Raw genomic sequence first — 15,106 nt, 5'->3', positions numbered from 1 at the left:
CTTTCTACTTTGTAAGACCTCAGAAAATACATATATTTTCTCATTCTCTCTTCTTTCTCCCAGAAAATTAGTAGATGTTTCACTCACATAGATCCCACATACTCCCTGGGAGACTTTGCACTTTTGTGCCTTCTCCCAGAACATTGTCCTTCCTGTGGCAGATGTTGTTTATTGCACATTTCAAAATCACAGCATACTTTAAATCCTTAACAGAAAACACTATGATTATTAGCTTGTGTTCATGAGAAACACAAAATATGCATGCTCTTATTGGAGTACCTGTTTGTTTTCCCTGTGGTCTAGTCAGAATGTTAGCTCTGAGTATTCATTCTTTATGGATTTTAAGCAATGGTGACTTTTTTTTAGAGGCAGATTTTGATAGAATTTTAGAAAATAAAATTGGAAAAATAATAATAATAAAAAAGAAATCCCAGAAAATATTTGTATACATATGACTTAGCTTTTTATTTTTCACTATATTGAAAAAAAAAAGCACATGAATTAAAATGTTCAAAACCATAATCGTCTCCTTGCAAAAGTTTGCATTGATTGCAGCCACTGATAACTACATGAAGGGCCATCAAGAAGATACACTTCTTCCCCTGCTACGCAGTTTATACTCCAAGCTCTGGTGAATGACAGAACCTAACTTTCTCACAGGCCCTGCAGATTGTTGCTTTTGGCCAATAAAGTTGGTACAGGGAAAGTAAAGAGTTGAGTCACATTTCAGTTTTAAGAGTGTCTGTACATGCTTAGGAGATTAGAAACCCAAAATGCAATATGAGCAGGACTTGAGGGAGAGTTCATACTTTGATAGGCAATAGAGGGGTTATACAATGTACATGTATTTATGCTTCTTACCATTCCAAACAATGAAACCCCAATGCATCTTAAAACAGGTGATCCAGAAAATCAGTGCAATTGATAAAGATGACCCACCAAATGGCCATCAGTTCTACTTCAGTTTAACAGCAGAGGCAGCAAATAACCACAATTTTACTCTGCAGGACAATAAAGGTAAGGACATTTTGTTTGGGTAAATATCCACCACTAACACCTTTCATTTTGAGTATATCATGCTGATTATAACATCCATAAACTTCTATTCTGGTAAGGACATAAATTAAACTACAATCAGCCTGCAAAATAATTTTATGTGTAGATTATTTGTCAAGGAAATTAAGCTGGTTTGAATAATTTAAAGCATTGAGCCAGAGTAGCTTCAAATCTTTCTTTTTTTTTTTCTTTTTTTCTTTTTTCTTTTTTTTCCTTTTTTTCTTTTTTTTTTTTTTTTTCCCCCAGAAGTCACTCCTCTCACATCTTTTCCTTGTATTTATAGGTTTTTATCTAAACTAGATTTTACCTTGGGGCAGTGACTGAAAAATGTCCAGGAATTCATGTTTTATTAATATAACTCAGGTCATAAAAAATAAGTGCACAGTAAATAAAAAAGTGGGGTTTGATTTTTTTAATTTTTTTTTTTAGAAAAACACATCTTTTCAGTAAGTATACCACCTATTGAAGGATGCTTTGGATAATGGAAGCTGCCTACAATATTTACACAGACTTCTTATGACTATTTCCCCAAAGACTTAAGCAAAGACTCCCAGTGACATCACGTTTCTATTAGTTAAAATATCTGAGAACACGCTTCTAATTAGTGTTCTCATTAGTTGCACTGCATAGTATGGCATCTGGGCGTGTATCAGTCAGTTTAGCTATTAGCTGAAGCAAATAGAACCAAATAGACACTATGTTACTCTTGCATTGCTCTTTTATGGCTCAGTACTAAATCAGAGTTACAAAGTCATCCTTATTAATAAGAAAAGCAGACATATGGTGGACTAAAGGGTAGTGTTTGTACAGACAGACTTTGAACAACATTCACTATAACATGTGACCTAATAAAAGTTCTCTCACACACCTATTTATTGCCTTACCCTGAATGTAGTTACTGACATGCTTAATTGTCTTCATATGAGCAGCTTGCAGTTTCAAACTAAAGACTGTAATGGTAATAATGATCAAAATAATAAAAATGCATTAGAATAAGACTCTGTTCAGAAATCTGACATTGTTACAAGTACTGTAGAGTATTTAATGAAAAGACAGGCCCTCTTCCAGAGAACTTATAATTTGGAAAGGGTAATAACAGACTTTTGCAATGCCAGTGAAATCAATGGAGTTGCAAGACACAGCAGCAGTTGCCTCTTTCGATGTTAACTAATTTTATGCATATCTCATATGATGCTATATGAAGAAGTGCTTGCATATTTTGCCAGATAGGTCATAATAGATGACACAGTAAGGTAACATTACAGGACTATTGATATATCTGTCTATAAATAGATAGATAAGTAGGTAGACAGATAGATAGACAGACCGACCGACCGACCTTTTCTATACATTCTAGGAGATGTAACTCCCTACCTCTCAGGAGCTGTCAACCTGTATTGAACACAGTGAGTTTTGCACATATTTTCTGGAACACATGGACTTTTTAATCACCTAACTCAGAGCAGCATCGAACCACACATTTTAGACTGATTATATTAGTCATCTTGACTCTCAGATGAGACTGAAAACAAGTGCTTGTCTTTGTTACATGTGCAATTACCTGTATTTGTGCACCAACTGGATTTTTTTTGCATTCAAAAAATATTTCATTGGTCTTCAGAACTTGTTCTCCTATTAGTATGTCCATCCCTTCCATTAATATGGTATCTATATCTGTAAATAATTGAAAATAGATCCTTGGAAATCAGACCTGAAACGTATGTAGGTATTTTATCTGATCACTGAAGGGTAAATTTTTTCTTTTTTATAATGATCTCATCTTCAACTACCTATCAAGAATGTGGAACTGTGAGCTTAACAAAAATCAAATAAACCTCTGCAATTTTGGAACAGTCTTGCATGGAAAACAGCTTTTTGTTTAGCTGGTATCATTTCTCAGCTGATCCTATCTCTGCAGCTTCAAAAATATATGACCAGGAAAGATAAACTTGTTGAAATAATATAAATGTGTTTATAAAGTCTTTTAAGCGAATTACTGTATTATTTATAGGCTTGTGTTTTAGAAAGGTCATGTATTTTATATTTATCTTTTTATTCCTTTACCTAGATAACACTGCAACAGTATTAACCAGAAGAAATGGGTTCCGAAGACAGGAACAGTCTGTTTTCTACTTGCCAATATTCATTGTGGACAGTGGATCACCTTCACTTAGTAGCACTAATACCCTCACCATCAGAGTCTGTGATTGTGACGCAGATGGTATTGCTCAGACGTGCAATGCAGAAGCATATATCTTGCCCGCAGGACTTAGCACTGGAGCCCTGATAGCAATATTGGCTTGTGTCTTGACACTGCTAGGTACATCTTCCTGTTACCCTTATTTTCTGTTTAATGTATAGTAGCAAAAGAGATAGATATGTATATGTATATAAGCTTCAACCCACTCCCCCCTGCCTCGATTTCTGTAAACAGGGACACCTAACATTCCCAGCAGAATGGCATTTTGTATCATGAGCTGCACAAAAATCTTTAGGTTGGGATTTTCAGGTTCAGATAATTTGTTTCTATGTCAAGCTGCCTCCAGACATATATATGAAATAATAGTAAAGGGAAAAAGGTCATTTGCATCAAATGTAATACTTAAGAGATAGCCAATGCAGTTTCTGGAAGTATTGTGTTTAGCATATTCACTGTATAACCAGTACCAGTGTGTGTCCCTTTTTCAGAGATATAACTATCATTAAACATTTATTGATTTGCATAAAAAAAAAGATGTTCAGGAAATAGAACAGATGTAATTTACTGATGGGAATCATTTACTTGAACCTCTTCTACAGAATGATCTTTTGTTACCTCTGCAACTGGTAGCACAGTTGGATTTTATGCCATGCAGTGAGACTGTAACTAGATAAAAGACAGTGGAAAACAGTGGAACAGTGTCAATATTCTGGTTTAGCATTTCTCATTTCATGCCTAGTTCTTAAACAAAATGACTACATAGTAGTAGTAAAGGCCTAAATTGAGGAGTAAAGATGAAGGATCATCTTTACTGCTGCAGAGTGCAGGTGAGCAAAAGTGCAGTTTTGCTTACTGTCAGAAAGTTCACGTTAATGCGGGTACTGATTCACCACATAAGGATTTTCTTGAGTGTTGTTATCAATGGAGAGATTTTTCTATTCCCTGGCTGTACATACCAGTCTAAGGGGAAGGGGAAGACCATAGCCTCCTCAGGTTGGTACAGTCCCAGTAGTGATTTGTCTGTCACCAAGTAATTCGAATAGGTCAAATCAAGAGACTTTGGTCCACATTTCTGTTCATGGTAGTATTTCAACAATTTATAGACGTCTCTTCTTATTGACTTTGATTCACCTCACTGTAAACCATTAGAAGGAAATGTCCCTTCTGCTGCACATATTTCTGGTGCATATGACCACCTTACCATCGATTTTATTTGCCAAAAAATTGGACTTCCAAATTCAGCTGTCTGAATGTGTCACCACTGTTTATCCAAATACATGTTTGTATGTTCTATCTTCCCTTCCAAACTAAACTCTTCCTTTTGGGTATAGTTCAAAGCTGCAGGTGCAGTTTAGGCTGCGTTTCTATGCTAACCCTGGCTTTGAGTCCTGCACTGGGGTACTGTATCCTGCTGCTGTTTTGTTCCCAGCCAGGTGCTGGTCTTCACAAGGAAGAGGTGCCTAAGCATCACTGCTGCCCAGTGAAATCCCAGTCAAATGCTGTTGCTTGTCTGGTCCCGAGCCTTTCTTCTTCTCCTGTTTGTTCCTAGAAGACATTTTCTGGGATCAGCTGAATGGTAGTACTGCTAGGAATTTTTCTCCTTTTTCCCTTTTTCTTTTCACATCCATTCCCAAGAAAAAAACTGAAGGTCCACTAGCACAGCATAAAAAACAGGCTTCAGCTGTTGGCAAGTGGTTCCAGGGCTGGGACCAAGGGATGCACCTTTTTGTGTAAGAGTTTATCAGTGAAAAGAGGAGACAGGCTACCGGATCAATTTTTTTTTTCTGATCCAAGGTTACACACAGCGTAAATCCAGTCACATTCATCAATGTCATCTCAATGCGAGTGCCAGTTGTAAAGTGGAGGAGGCAGGAGATTTGCATAGATGTCATGGATACATGCATTTTGGCACTAGTATCTCGAATTCTCAACGAGCTTTTATCTTCTTAAAGTTAGTATGATGTACTTTGCTGTTTCTTCTTGCCCCATACATCCCTTTGTCTAATAAATAACTATTTGTCTTGACCAAGACTCAGATTGTCTCAGTGGGATTTCTTAGTGTTATTATTTTGACTTAAGGAAGCAATCAATTTTAGATAAGCACAATGTTTCCACTGATGCTAAGAAGGAAGAATGTTACTAAATCATACTAATTCATTATAATTGGACATAACATGGTGTAGGCTATTTTTTCAAACTAAAATAATTTTTAAAAGTTAAAAACATTTTACCAAAATCTTTTTCCCTCCTCATCTTGACTGATGGAGATTAAATTCTGAATTTATTCTACAAGAAAGTTCCAGTACTTTGTTAATTACTCAAAAGAGCTTTATAATTATTCACTCTGCAGTGAGGCTGTGTTTTACAGAAAACAAACAAACAAACAAAAAAGTGCTTGCAATTTATTCTATAAAAAGCATATGAAAAGCTAGTTTGCATTTGTTTTAGACCGTACATAATTTTTAGAGAAATAAGTAGGAATTTTTTAACTCCTCTGAAAATTAGATGGTAATTTAATTCAAGGTAATTTGTTTTTCAGTTAGCATCTTCCAGACACAATAATTGCTTTTATAACAAGTGCTTAGCATAAAATGTGTACATAAAATCATACAGAGAAAGAATGTTCACCTGTAGATAACCCAATCATATTTGAGAGGTTAAAGATTTTCTTTGTATTGAAACAATGGAAAGCTAAATTGACGTAATGCTTTTTCATGATTTTTGTCTTTCATACTTCTGAATATAATCTATTAGTACCACCTATTTTCTTAGAAACACTAAAAGAAAGCTCCTATTAGTGTGGTACTAGAGTTTACAAGTTAATAATACGTTGATTAAACTTCAAAATACAGATTTAAATTATTATTTTTTCAGTTGAAAGACGAGGAATTTTTTATTATTATCACAATACCTACAAGAACCTGATTAAATCAGCACACATAATTGTGTGATTCGTAAACAAGAAGAAACAGTCTTAGTCATAAGGATCTTATTCTCTAAACAGGTAAAATGTATACAGAATGTTACTATCTAGTATGTGTGGGTTTGGGTCTTGCCGTTTTAAAAGTGATAAAACTGTTTTAATTTGGGGGTATCCAAATTAAGTCATTTAAAAGGGCCTTTAGTATGCAATGCAGAAGCTGTTTTCTGAAAGTTATAGAGCCTATTAGGGTCACTCACTGTGGGCATTTAAAGGTCACAGTCACTTTGCAAATATCAATCCAAACTGGTTAAACAACAGTTATATATGAAGCTTGTTAGCTGGGAATTAAATGCAGGTTTCCTGAGTCTTGGCCTCTGTAATCCCCAAATCTCATCTGACTGTACTGGCAACTGCAAGGTATAACTAAATAGGTTATTAGCGTGCTGCTTAGATGGCTGAGGATCTCCAGGCTTCAGCTTTATGAATCATGACACACCTAAGGCATAAACTGATGTGCAGATCAGCTTGCCGCTGATGCGGCTTATTGCTATAGTAAATGCCAGGCTTAGGGGCATCGCATATACACGGCGTGGTAACGCTCGGGATTTAGCTCTGTCCCTTACTGTAAAGCTCTGCAGGTAGTCTTCTCCCTCAGGTGCTCTCAGGGTGTTGATGGCTTCCTTACAATTATGTTGCAGTTGGCTCGAGTCTTAAAGGAAAGATTAATACTAAAACAGAGAAATATGCTCTGGTGACCTAAACCTGACTTTTTACCAGATAATACCAAAATGGAAATTTCATGCTAATTCCATAAAGCACACTGCAAAATGGCAAAGCAAATATCCACTCTTGTATTCAAAGGTGTTTGTTTAAAGACTGATTCAGGTGAACTGAAACTACTGATATTATCATTACATCTACGCTGACAGAAGGATAAACCTATTTGTTACCACAGCTAATGTAAATACAAATGACATTTTCTCTTGGCTATTGTACCCGTTAAACAAAAATCAACATCTCTAAAAATTCAGGTAAATCAGAACAAAAAGGTTAGTGTAGATCTACCTTTATTAGTTCTGGTTATTTAGTCTTTTGTAAATAGTGACATCTAATACTGATTGGTTTATGTATTTGTTGAATCACATACAAAATCAGTATTGCCATTTCATCTCTTTAGCATGAGTTCGGCATACCAGTATGGAGCCAAACTAGTGGCCTCAATGTGCAATACGTATGTCCCTAAAGCTTTTCCATTGTATTATTTCTTCTCTAAAAAGCATAAAATTAGGTTTTCTAGATGTTCAGCCAGTCACTAATTACTGACTTAATCTTTGCTTTTGTGATAAATGCAGGGTAAAAACCCCACCATGACTTAATGAGAAATGGATAAGCTTTAAAACCATTTGCACCTGATTTAGATATCAGTGAAATTTGTTTGGGGTTTGTATTCATCTCTGCAGTTCCTGCAATGCAGCTGAAGCTTTGTTCATTTAGAGGTTAAACTTTATTGTTCATAGCTGTTAGAAAGGCAGGAAATTAATAATCTCATAAAGCCATCTAAATGCTAAAATATTTAACCTTTAGAAAGACTCCATATTTTTCTTGGCTTCAAGCAAGTGTGAGATGTACAAGGAATACTATATAAATCATTCAACGTATCTTGATTTTTATTGTACCTTTAGGCGAACCTGCCTCCTAAGTTTCATATTTTTCACTTATTAGCAGGTATTTAACTTTCAAAATGAAGTATGTTAAGAGGGCCAGTGGTGTGAAAATGCATTTACACTTAAGTAGAGGCAATGATTAGCTGCATACTTATATGGCAATAAAAAAATGTGGCAGTAAATGTTAAAAATAATAATTAAAAAGTTATGTCAATAGCAATCTTGGCTTAAATGTGTATTTGTACTGTCAGCAAGCTAATCTGTCTTTCACTTTAAAATATCTGTTATAATATGGAAAAACATTAAGAGTGGAGTGCAATTGTCTCTGATAACAATTTTATGTTCTCTGCTGTATAATTTATAGCTCAATTTGTATTATACAAATATCAGAATGTTTTGAAATTTCACAAGAGCCATTGTAAAGGTCAAAATCTTAATTGTCAAACTGCTTATGTAAATATTGTTTAAAGCAAAATGCCCCAAACTAGTGGCTTCTGAATTCAATACATAAAGCATGAATCAGGGAGATGCCAGGGGCAACAAAGTGAGAGTGTGATGCTGATGCTGCAGTAATATAGAATCACAAGGCATCTGTTAGTAGATGGATCATTAGATGTGTGCCTGGTAGCTGCTGAAAAAAAGGGGAAAAAAATATTGCCTAATATATTTGTCAAAAAGTTTAGAAAAAAATTGATCTTGTTCCAGTTTTGTTTTTAGACATGCATGGCTCCAAAGGAAAATAAAAAGAATTGCAGAAAATCCGCCTTTAAGTCATCTTATGCTATAACCAATTCCAAATACTACCATAACATCTGTGGACGTATGATACAGTTTTCTGCATGTACAGTCTCTGAATGACTGGTTTATTTTAACCAAGTGATCCCAATATTAAATCATGCTTCACAATGACTAGATTGATATTGATTTTAAGAATTCCTCCATGAAAAGAAGGGCTTTCAAGAATGGCAGTCCTACATCATACGATTTATGGAGGCCACTTTTGAGACTGCCTAGGGAAGCTCAAGCTCAATTTTTTCTATATCAGCTTTTGCTTTTCCAGATGTTTCTACAGCATTTAGTTGGCATATCAAAGTACTGTAAGTAAAGGCTGTAAACCTTAGACGTATGAATGCATATAATCACGTATTCTTAAGATTAAAAAATAAACATAAAATCAGAAGAGATTAATTGAATGTGGAATGACACTTACTTTTCAACATACTGTTATTTTTACAGTCATAGAGATGCCTGCTATTTTCTAGGAGTATCATTAACTCAGCAAATGTTACCCAGATGCTACAATATAGTATTAATAATTTTCTAGGAGGATGATTCACACTCCATCATGTCCCACAGATGGGTGCAATATTCATATTACTGGTTCCATATTTTGTGTATCAGCAATGATGTTTCTCTACCGAAACTGTATTTGAACAAGAGGAGCCTTGAGTTAGTTTCTCCCAGTTATTTTGGCTGTTACTGAAGTTTAGTATTAGCTTTCAAGCTGAAAGAAACTGTAAGAATTAAAATTAAAAAAAAAAAAATATTTCTAGCACTGGCTGATCCAATAAACTCCAGCCCTAGCAGTTCTCATTAGATGTAATTCATAAACCTCAAGTACAGTACTTTGCACTTCATAGGAAAATAAGACAGTCTTACTTTACACATTGCTTAACAATTCGCTGTTGTCCAATCTACAATTTTTTAAAATTTTTTTTTCTTCAGCAGGAATTGGCCATATACTTTAATTCAGTCTCTTCACAAATCATGGCTGTTAAATTCTATTCAGTTACTTTATGAATGTGCTTTTATCGCTTGGGCAATTAAGAGTTCAGGAAAAGGTCTTTTTTTTATTTCATTGCTGTGAGATTGTAATAGTCAGACTGAACCAGTTCTAAAATTTATGTTTAGAGGACAGCATAGATATAGAATTAGAGATGAAGACGTTAATCCAGAATGGTTTTGGAAATAGATTCTTTAATGTCTAAAAAGCTTACAGTTTAAAAGCTGTTTCAGAACCTGCTAGGTTTCAAATCTCATTGCCTGCTATTTCCTTGAGTCTTTGCCATATAAATTAATGAATACTTCCACCACTAGGAAAAATTTGAGGAAACTTTGGCGTTGCTAAAACACCTGTCTTTCTGTGTTACAGTTCTTGTCTTACTGATTGTCACTATGAGGCGACGGAAAAAAGAGCCCCTCATTTTTGATGAAGAGAGAGATATCAGAGAGAACATTGTCAGGTATGATGACGAGGGTGGTGGAGAAGAAGACACCGAGGCTTTTGATATGGCTGCCTTGAGAAACCTCAACATCATCCGAGACACCAAGACCAGAAGGGATGTGACGCCTGAGATTCAGTTCTTGAGCAGACCAACTTTTAAAAGCATTCCAGATAATGTCATTTTTCGGGAATTTATCTGGGAAAGACTAAAAGAAGCGGACGTGGACCCCTGCGCGCCACCCTATGACTCCCTGCAGACATACGCGTTTGAGGGGAATGGCTCGGTGGCAGAGTCGCTCAGTTCTTTAGATTCGATCAGCTCAAACTCTGATCAGAACTACGATTACCTCAGTGACTGGGGCCCTCGCTTTAAAAGGCTTGCGGATATGTATGGGACTGGACCAGACTGCTTATACTCATAGCCTTGGAACCTTTCTCTGAAAATGCACTGAAGAATACTAAAACAGAAAACTCAACCTTACGGACTGAAGAAAGTTGTAAATATTTCTCCATTTTTAACCTTTTAGGTTTTTTTGCCTTGGTGGTACATATCTTCATTAGACTTGTCCTAGGGACTGCACTGACCACACAGAATATGAGCATTTGGTGGCATTTTTGATAAAATGAAATGCTCAGCCACGTTCAAATAGATAGCAACCCTCAGATACCTGCAGAGGTAACTCACTTTCAAAAGTATGTTACGCACTGTGACCTCAATGAGCCAATGATACCCTGCAGATGCCTTTGCAGTATTGCTATATCTAGAACACATAGTCTCTGGTATGAGATAAGTGTAAGAAGAAACAAATTTACGAATATAACATTCAATACAACATTACAATATATAGTATTTACAGATGCAAGTTTTTTTTAACAAATTTTCTTTACAGTGTTGCATGCAGCTTGCTAGGCCAAAAGCAGAAGGACAGACACGAAAACAAACAAAAGCCCAGCAGGTCATTTCTTTGCTTCTCCCTGTTTGTTCTCAGAGCTATTTAATTAGAATTCTCTGTAATTTTCTGGGTAGTTTTATGAAAAATTACCTTTTGTACTAAGAAATTCCACAATGTTTGTCATCAACTTACCAAAGTAGTTTACAAACCCCATAAAGTGAGAAATATGGAGGGGAATTCTTCTAGCTGAAAAGTTTTGTGATGCCCTTGTAGGTATAGAAAAGGTGTTGCTATCTATTTGCTATTTTTTATTGTCTCTTCTGATTTGTACAGGAGAATTTATCCTTTTTTATTATTATTTGACATAAAGTGTTATATTTATTTTGGAGCTCCAATCTCCACTAAATTCAGGTCCATTTTACTGCCTCATGGTATTAGACTTGTCAGAACATGCTGATTTTTCTCCAGTCTCAGATAAATGTAGGAAATGAAGCATGGAAATGGAGAAATTACAGTAAAGCAATCTCGCCTGCCATTCATCTCTCAGAAAGGAGAGCAGCTCCAAGGACATGCAGTTGTTCTTCTGAGCCATTACAAAGTCTGAGACATTTAAATAAAGTATTTGTACATTGCATTTTTGGAAAGAAGACTACAGAGGTAGCTGGGAGTGTCTTTAATGCAAGATTTAATTTTCAAGGTTAAACACGCTATATGCTTCAAAGACTGTAAACACCTTGCTTTTCTCCTTCCCCTTCTCTTTTGCTGCTGATGAATCACAGTAAAAGACTCTTCAATTTCTTTCTTATGTTAAGCAATGTAATGCTATTAACTCCAGAAATCATCTTTAGGTCCTGATGCACAGAAGTATTTTTCCCCAAAGGTGTTAACTCACTACACATAATTTCTACGCTGGTTCAGGAGTGCCAAAACAGAAGGACAACTGCTGTTGGTTAAAATACTGTATGATTTTGAAGTAGGATTTCTTAGAACAAGACAACTTTTTTATGATTCTGACAATATTTATACTTCATCTTTCATGATTTATTACTAGATAATAAGGCATTTATTCAAGTAAAATAGTGGTTTTAAGTATTATTTCAGATTTTTTTGTTTTAGATAATCTGTAGGTGAGTTCCTAAGTTAGACTCTGCTCCTGCAAACTTTTTTGCTTGTACCTAACTTGAAATGACTTAACTCTGGCTTAAAATGACTTGATTTGCCTGCAATTACTGAGAGGCATACAGAATTGTTTGCAGGACTCTGTCTGTGGATAGAAGGTACTCCATAGAGGATGATGCTCACTCTAAAAGTACTTCTTTCTGAAAGAAGGATCCTTGTACTAAAATCCTAATGTATGGGTGACACCAGGCTGGGAGACAGGAAATTATCATTAAGGCTTTGTAAGTTTTGCAGCCCAGCTTTATTAATCAACTATGTGAAAGTGGCCTTCAGCTCCATCAGAGAAAACAAAATAATTTTAATCATCTGCAACATATTTAATTTGAGCTACATTTTGGTAGACAATCATTGTTTCCTAATTCAGTAGATTTGCTTCTAGTTGTATTAAATATATATATATAGGTATATATATATATATATATATATGACAGATTTTGTAATGGAACTGAAAGATGTCACCCATGACTTTTAGTCATACATGTAAGATTTTCAATAAAAAATTCAAAAAAAACCCAAACCCAAAATGAGCCATGTGTATGCAGTTTAATGAGAGCGAGATATGCTGCAGGAGTTAAGCAGGTATTAAATCAACAAGGTGCCGAGAGAACAGTTTTTTATTAATCTCCTTGTTGTTTGTGGGAAGATAATTCATGCATCTGGATTAAGATGTCAAAAATGCTGATTTTAGCACATAACACTCAAAAGAGATTTAAAAGTGGTTTAGAGTAAACAGCACAATTCCCTTGCTCTTCCACCTTCTATATCTGTAAAAAAAACCAAAAAGCTACCCTGTTATGAAAGTATGTTAGGGTGCGTTGTTTTTTTTTTTTTTTAATGTCTATGGAAAGAAATATGCTTTACTCCAATGCCATAAAAACTCTTGCATATATATATTTTCTGTTGCACAGTTCTAAAATAATCAGGCAAATTTGCTGTTACATTATATATGCTTACAAACTGATTATATTATTGCAGTAAGAAAGAAAGGTGGAAATCCCTTATGTTTGATGGCAGATGTTTCCTATAATATATACACACAGTACGCATAACAAACATACTATATAATGTTCACCATAAGTTACCATGACTGTAGGTTTTATTTATATTACATAGCCTGATGTCATAAAGTAGATTCTACTGACTAAATAGTGTAAAATATAAGAAATATTTTCTCTGTCCTGGAAAGGTTATGAAATTATTTGAGCAAATTAATTTGAAGGGCCTTTTAAAAAGACTTCCCATTTTATTTATTTAACTTTGTGAAGAGCTCCAGTATCTAACTAGTGGCCACAGTCCTCCTTCAAAAGTATGTCAAACATTGCAACCACTCCCATCTTAAAGTGAAATGCCAAGATCTCTTTCCTTCTACCATATTACAATTGAATAGGCTTATTTTAAATTGAGATGTTCAAGCACCTTGAAAAGCGTATGGTTTTAAGAGTGCTACTAAAAGAAAATCCATGTAAAGTTAAACCATTTGAAGAAGATTTAGGGCAAGACTCCTTACTCTGCTTTGACCAGTGTAAAATCTACTGAATTTGAGAGTTAAACAGTGGACATTGTGACTTACATTTTTAATTCAAAAGAATAAACTTAGTGTACTTACTCTAGTAAGTTATATCCTTACTAAGACATAGCGCAGGCCTTCCTAAGCCTACTAATTCTGGTGGCTGGGTTAATACAATCACTGCAGGACTCATGAAATTTGATGATACTGACTGAAACCTCTCCTTCCCCCTAAGAATTAAGGGGAAAAAAAAATCGCTTTCTTTTTACTTGTTGTTTTCTTTGTTGTTTTGAAAGGGGTGAGCGGGATTCATAGGAATTTCCCTTTAAAGTTAAGGTCTTTTCTCAGTTACTTTATCCTATTTATACTTCAGGTGCTGGCACTCATCAATAACAAAATATTTCCTGTCCTTTTTTCTTTTTAGAGATTTTGGATAAAAGCATATTATGAAATATAAAATGGCAGCATCTTATTTTTATGGACAAGTACTCTTGTATGATATAAAGAACAGTAATAGTTTGTTGTTCTGAAAAAGAAATAAATATACTATAAAGTGTACAATTACATTGACTTTTAAGATCATTAAAGAGTTGAAAGGTGAACACAATTACCTATATCAAATCTAGTATTAAATTCTTGGTTGCAGCCTGTCATGTGGCTGATTTTATTTTTCTATATGTAGAATTTTTCTCTACTTTAGAAACTATATAGAGTAATAGTGGTTTGAGAGAACATTATATTCACGTCATTAGTAATAGTTAGATGGGGTCAAGTATATTTTTATTGGTCTGTGACTCTAAAAGCAAATTGCTAAAGATAGAAATGTCATTTTATTTATTTGACAAAAACAGGAAGGTCTACAAGGTAACCAGAGGTCTACAAGTTGCAGTCTTAAATATGGCATCACCAAGTTTCCCAGATATATATCTAAGTTTCCCAAATATATCCTAAGTTATATTTACACCCCAGCACCATTTCTTCCACACCAAGAATTCTTCCGCTGCTCAGTATCAATGCAGCTAAAAATGTATTGTATTGTTTACTGAAAAGTTTTTTATGGATATCTACCTGCAGTTTTGTTCTTTGAACTAGGAGAATCACAGCACACAAGAGAAATAATCTATTTCCTATGTGAAGGGAATGAAAAAAGATATCCACATATGAATGCTATACTTTGCTTTATGACTATAATTTATCATTTCTCAGAAAAGAGAAAAAAAATCTTTCAATGTGGTACCTAAACTGTGAAACCTTAGATCATACAATGGCAGACAGAAATATATTGGTTGAAAAAACTTGATTTACCCAAGCATTATATGACACATTGTCATGGAATCTTTAGGTATCTAATCAAACACAATCAAAGCAGAAAACAGCATAGGAATTTCTTGGAAATCAGAAAAAAATCTGATATGAAGCCACAGTGGGGTATCATACACATGCTTCTTCTCTTATCTCAT

At 34.8% G+C, this 15,106-nt stretch overlaps 1 protein-coding gene across 2 annotated transcripts in view; it reads left to right on the top strand.

Annotated features, from left to right (window-relative positions):
- Positions 1 to 14,888, top strand: part of CDH7 (cadherin 7) — an 82,829-nt gene extending 67,941 nt beyond the window's left edge. For both annotated transcript variants that reach the window (XM_069778906.1, XM_069778907.1), the window contains exons 10-12: positions 900 to 1,017; positions 3,125 to 3,376; positions 9,996 to 14,888. In XM_069778906.1, the coding sequence (XP_069635007.1) occupies positions 900 to 1,017; positions 3,125 to 3,376; positions 9,996 to 10,489 (864 nt within the window). In that variant the 3' untranslated portion in view covers positions 10,490 to 14,888. The remainder of the gene's footprint in view (positions 1 to 899; positions 1,018 to 3,124; positions 3,377 to 9,995) is intronic.
- Positions 14,889 to 15,106: the final 218 nt, after the last annotated feature.

Source organism: Haliaeetus albicilla, chromosome 3 (genome assembly GCF_947461875.1).
Source record: "Haliaeetus albicilla chromosome 3, bHalAlb1.1, whole genome shotgun sequence".
Taxonomy (NCBI): domain Eukaryota; kingdom Metazoa; phylum Chordata; class Aves; order Accipitriformes; family Accipitridae; genus Haliaeetus; species Haliaeetus albicilla.
The sequence above is the reverse complement of the archived record's forward strand: the minus strand, read 5'-3'. Positions and strand labels throughout refer to the sequence as shown.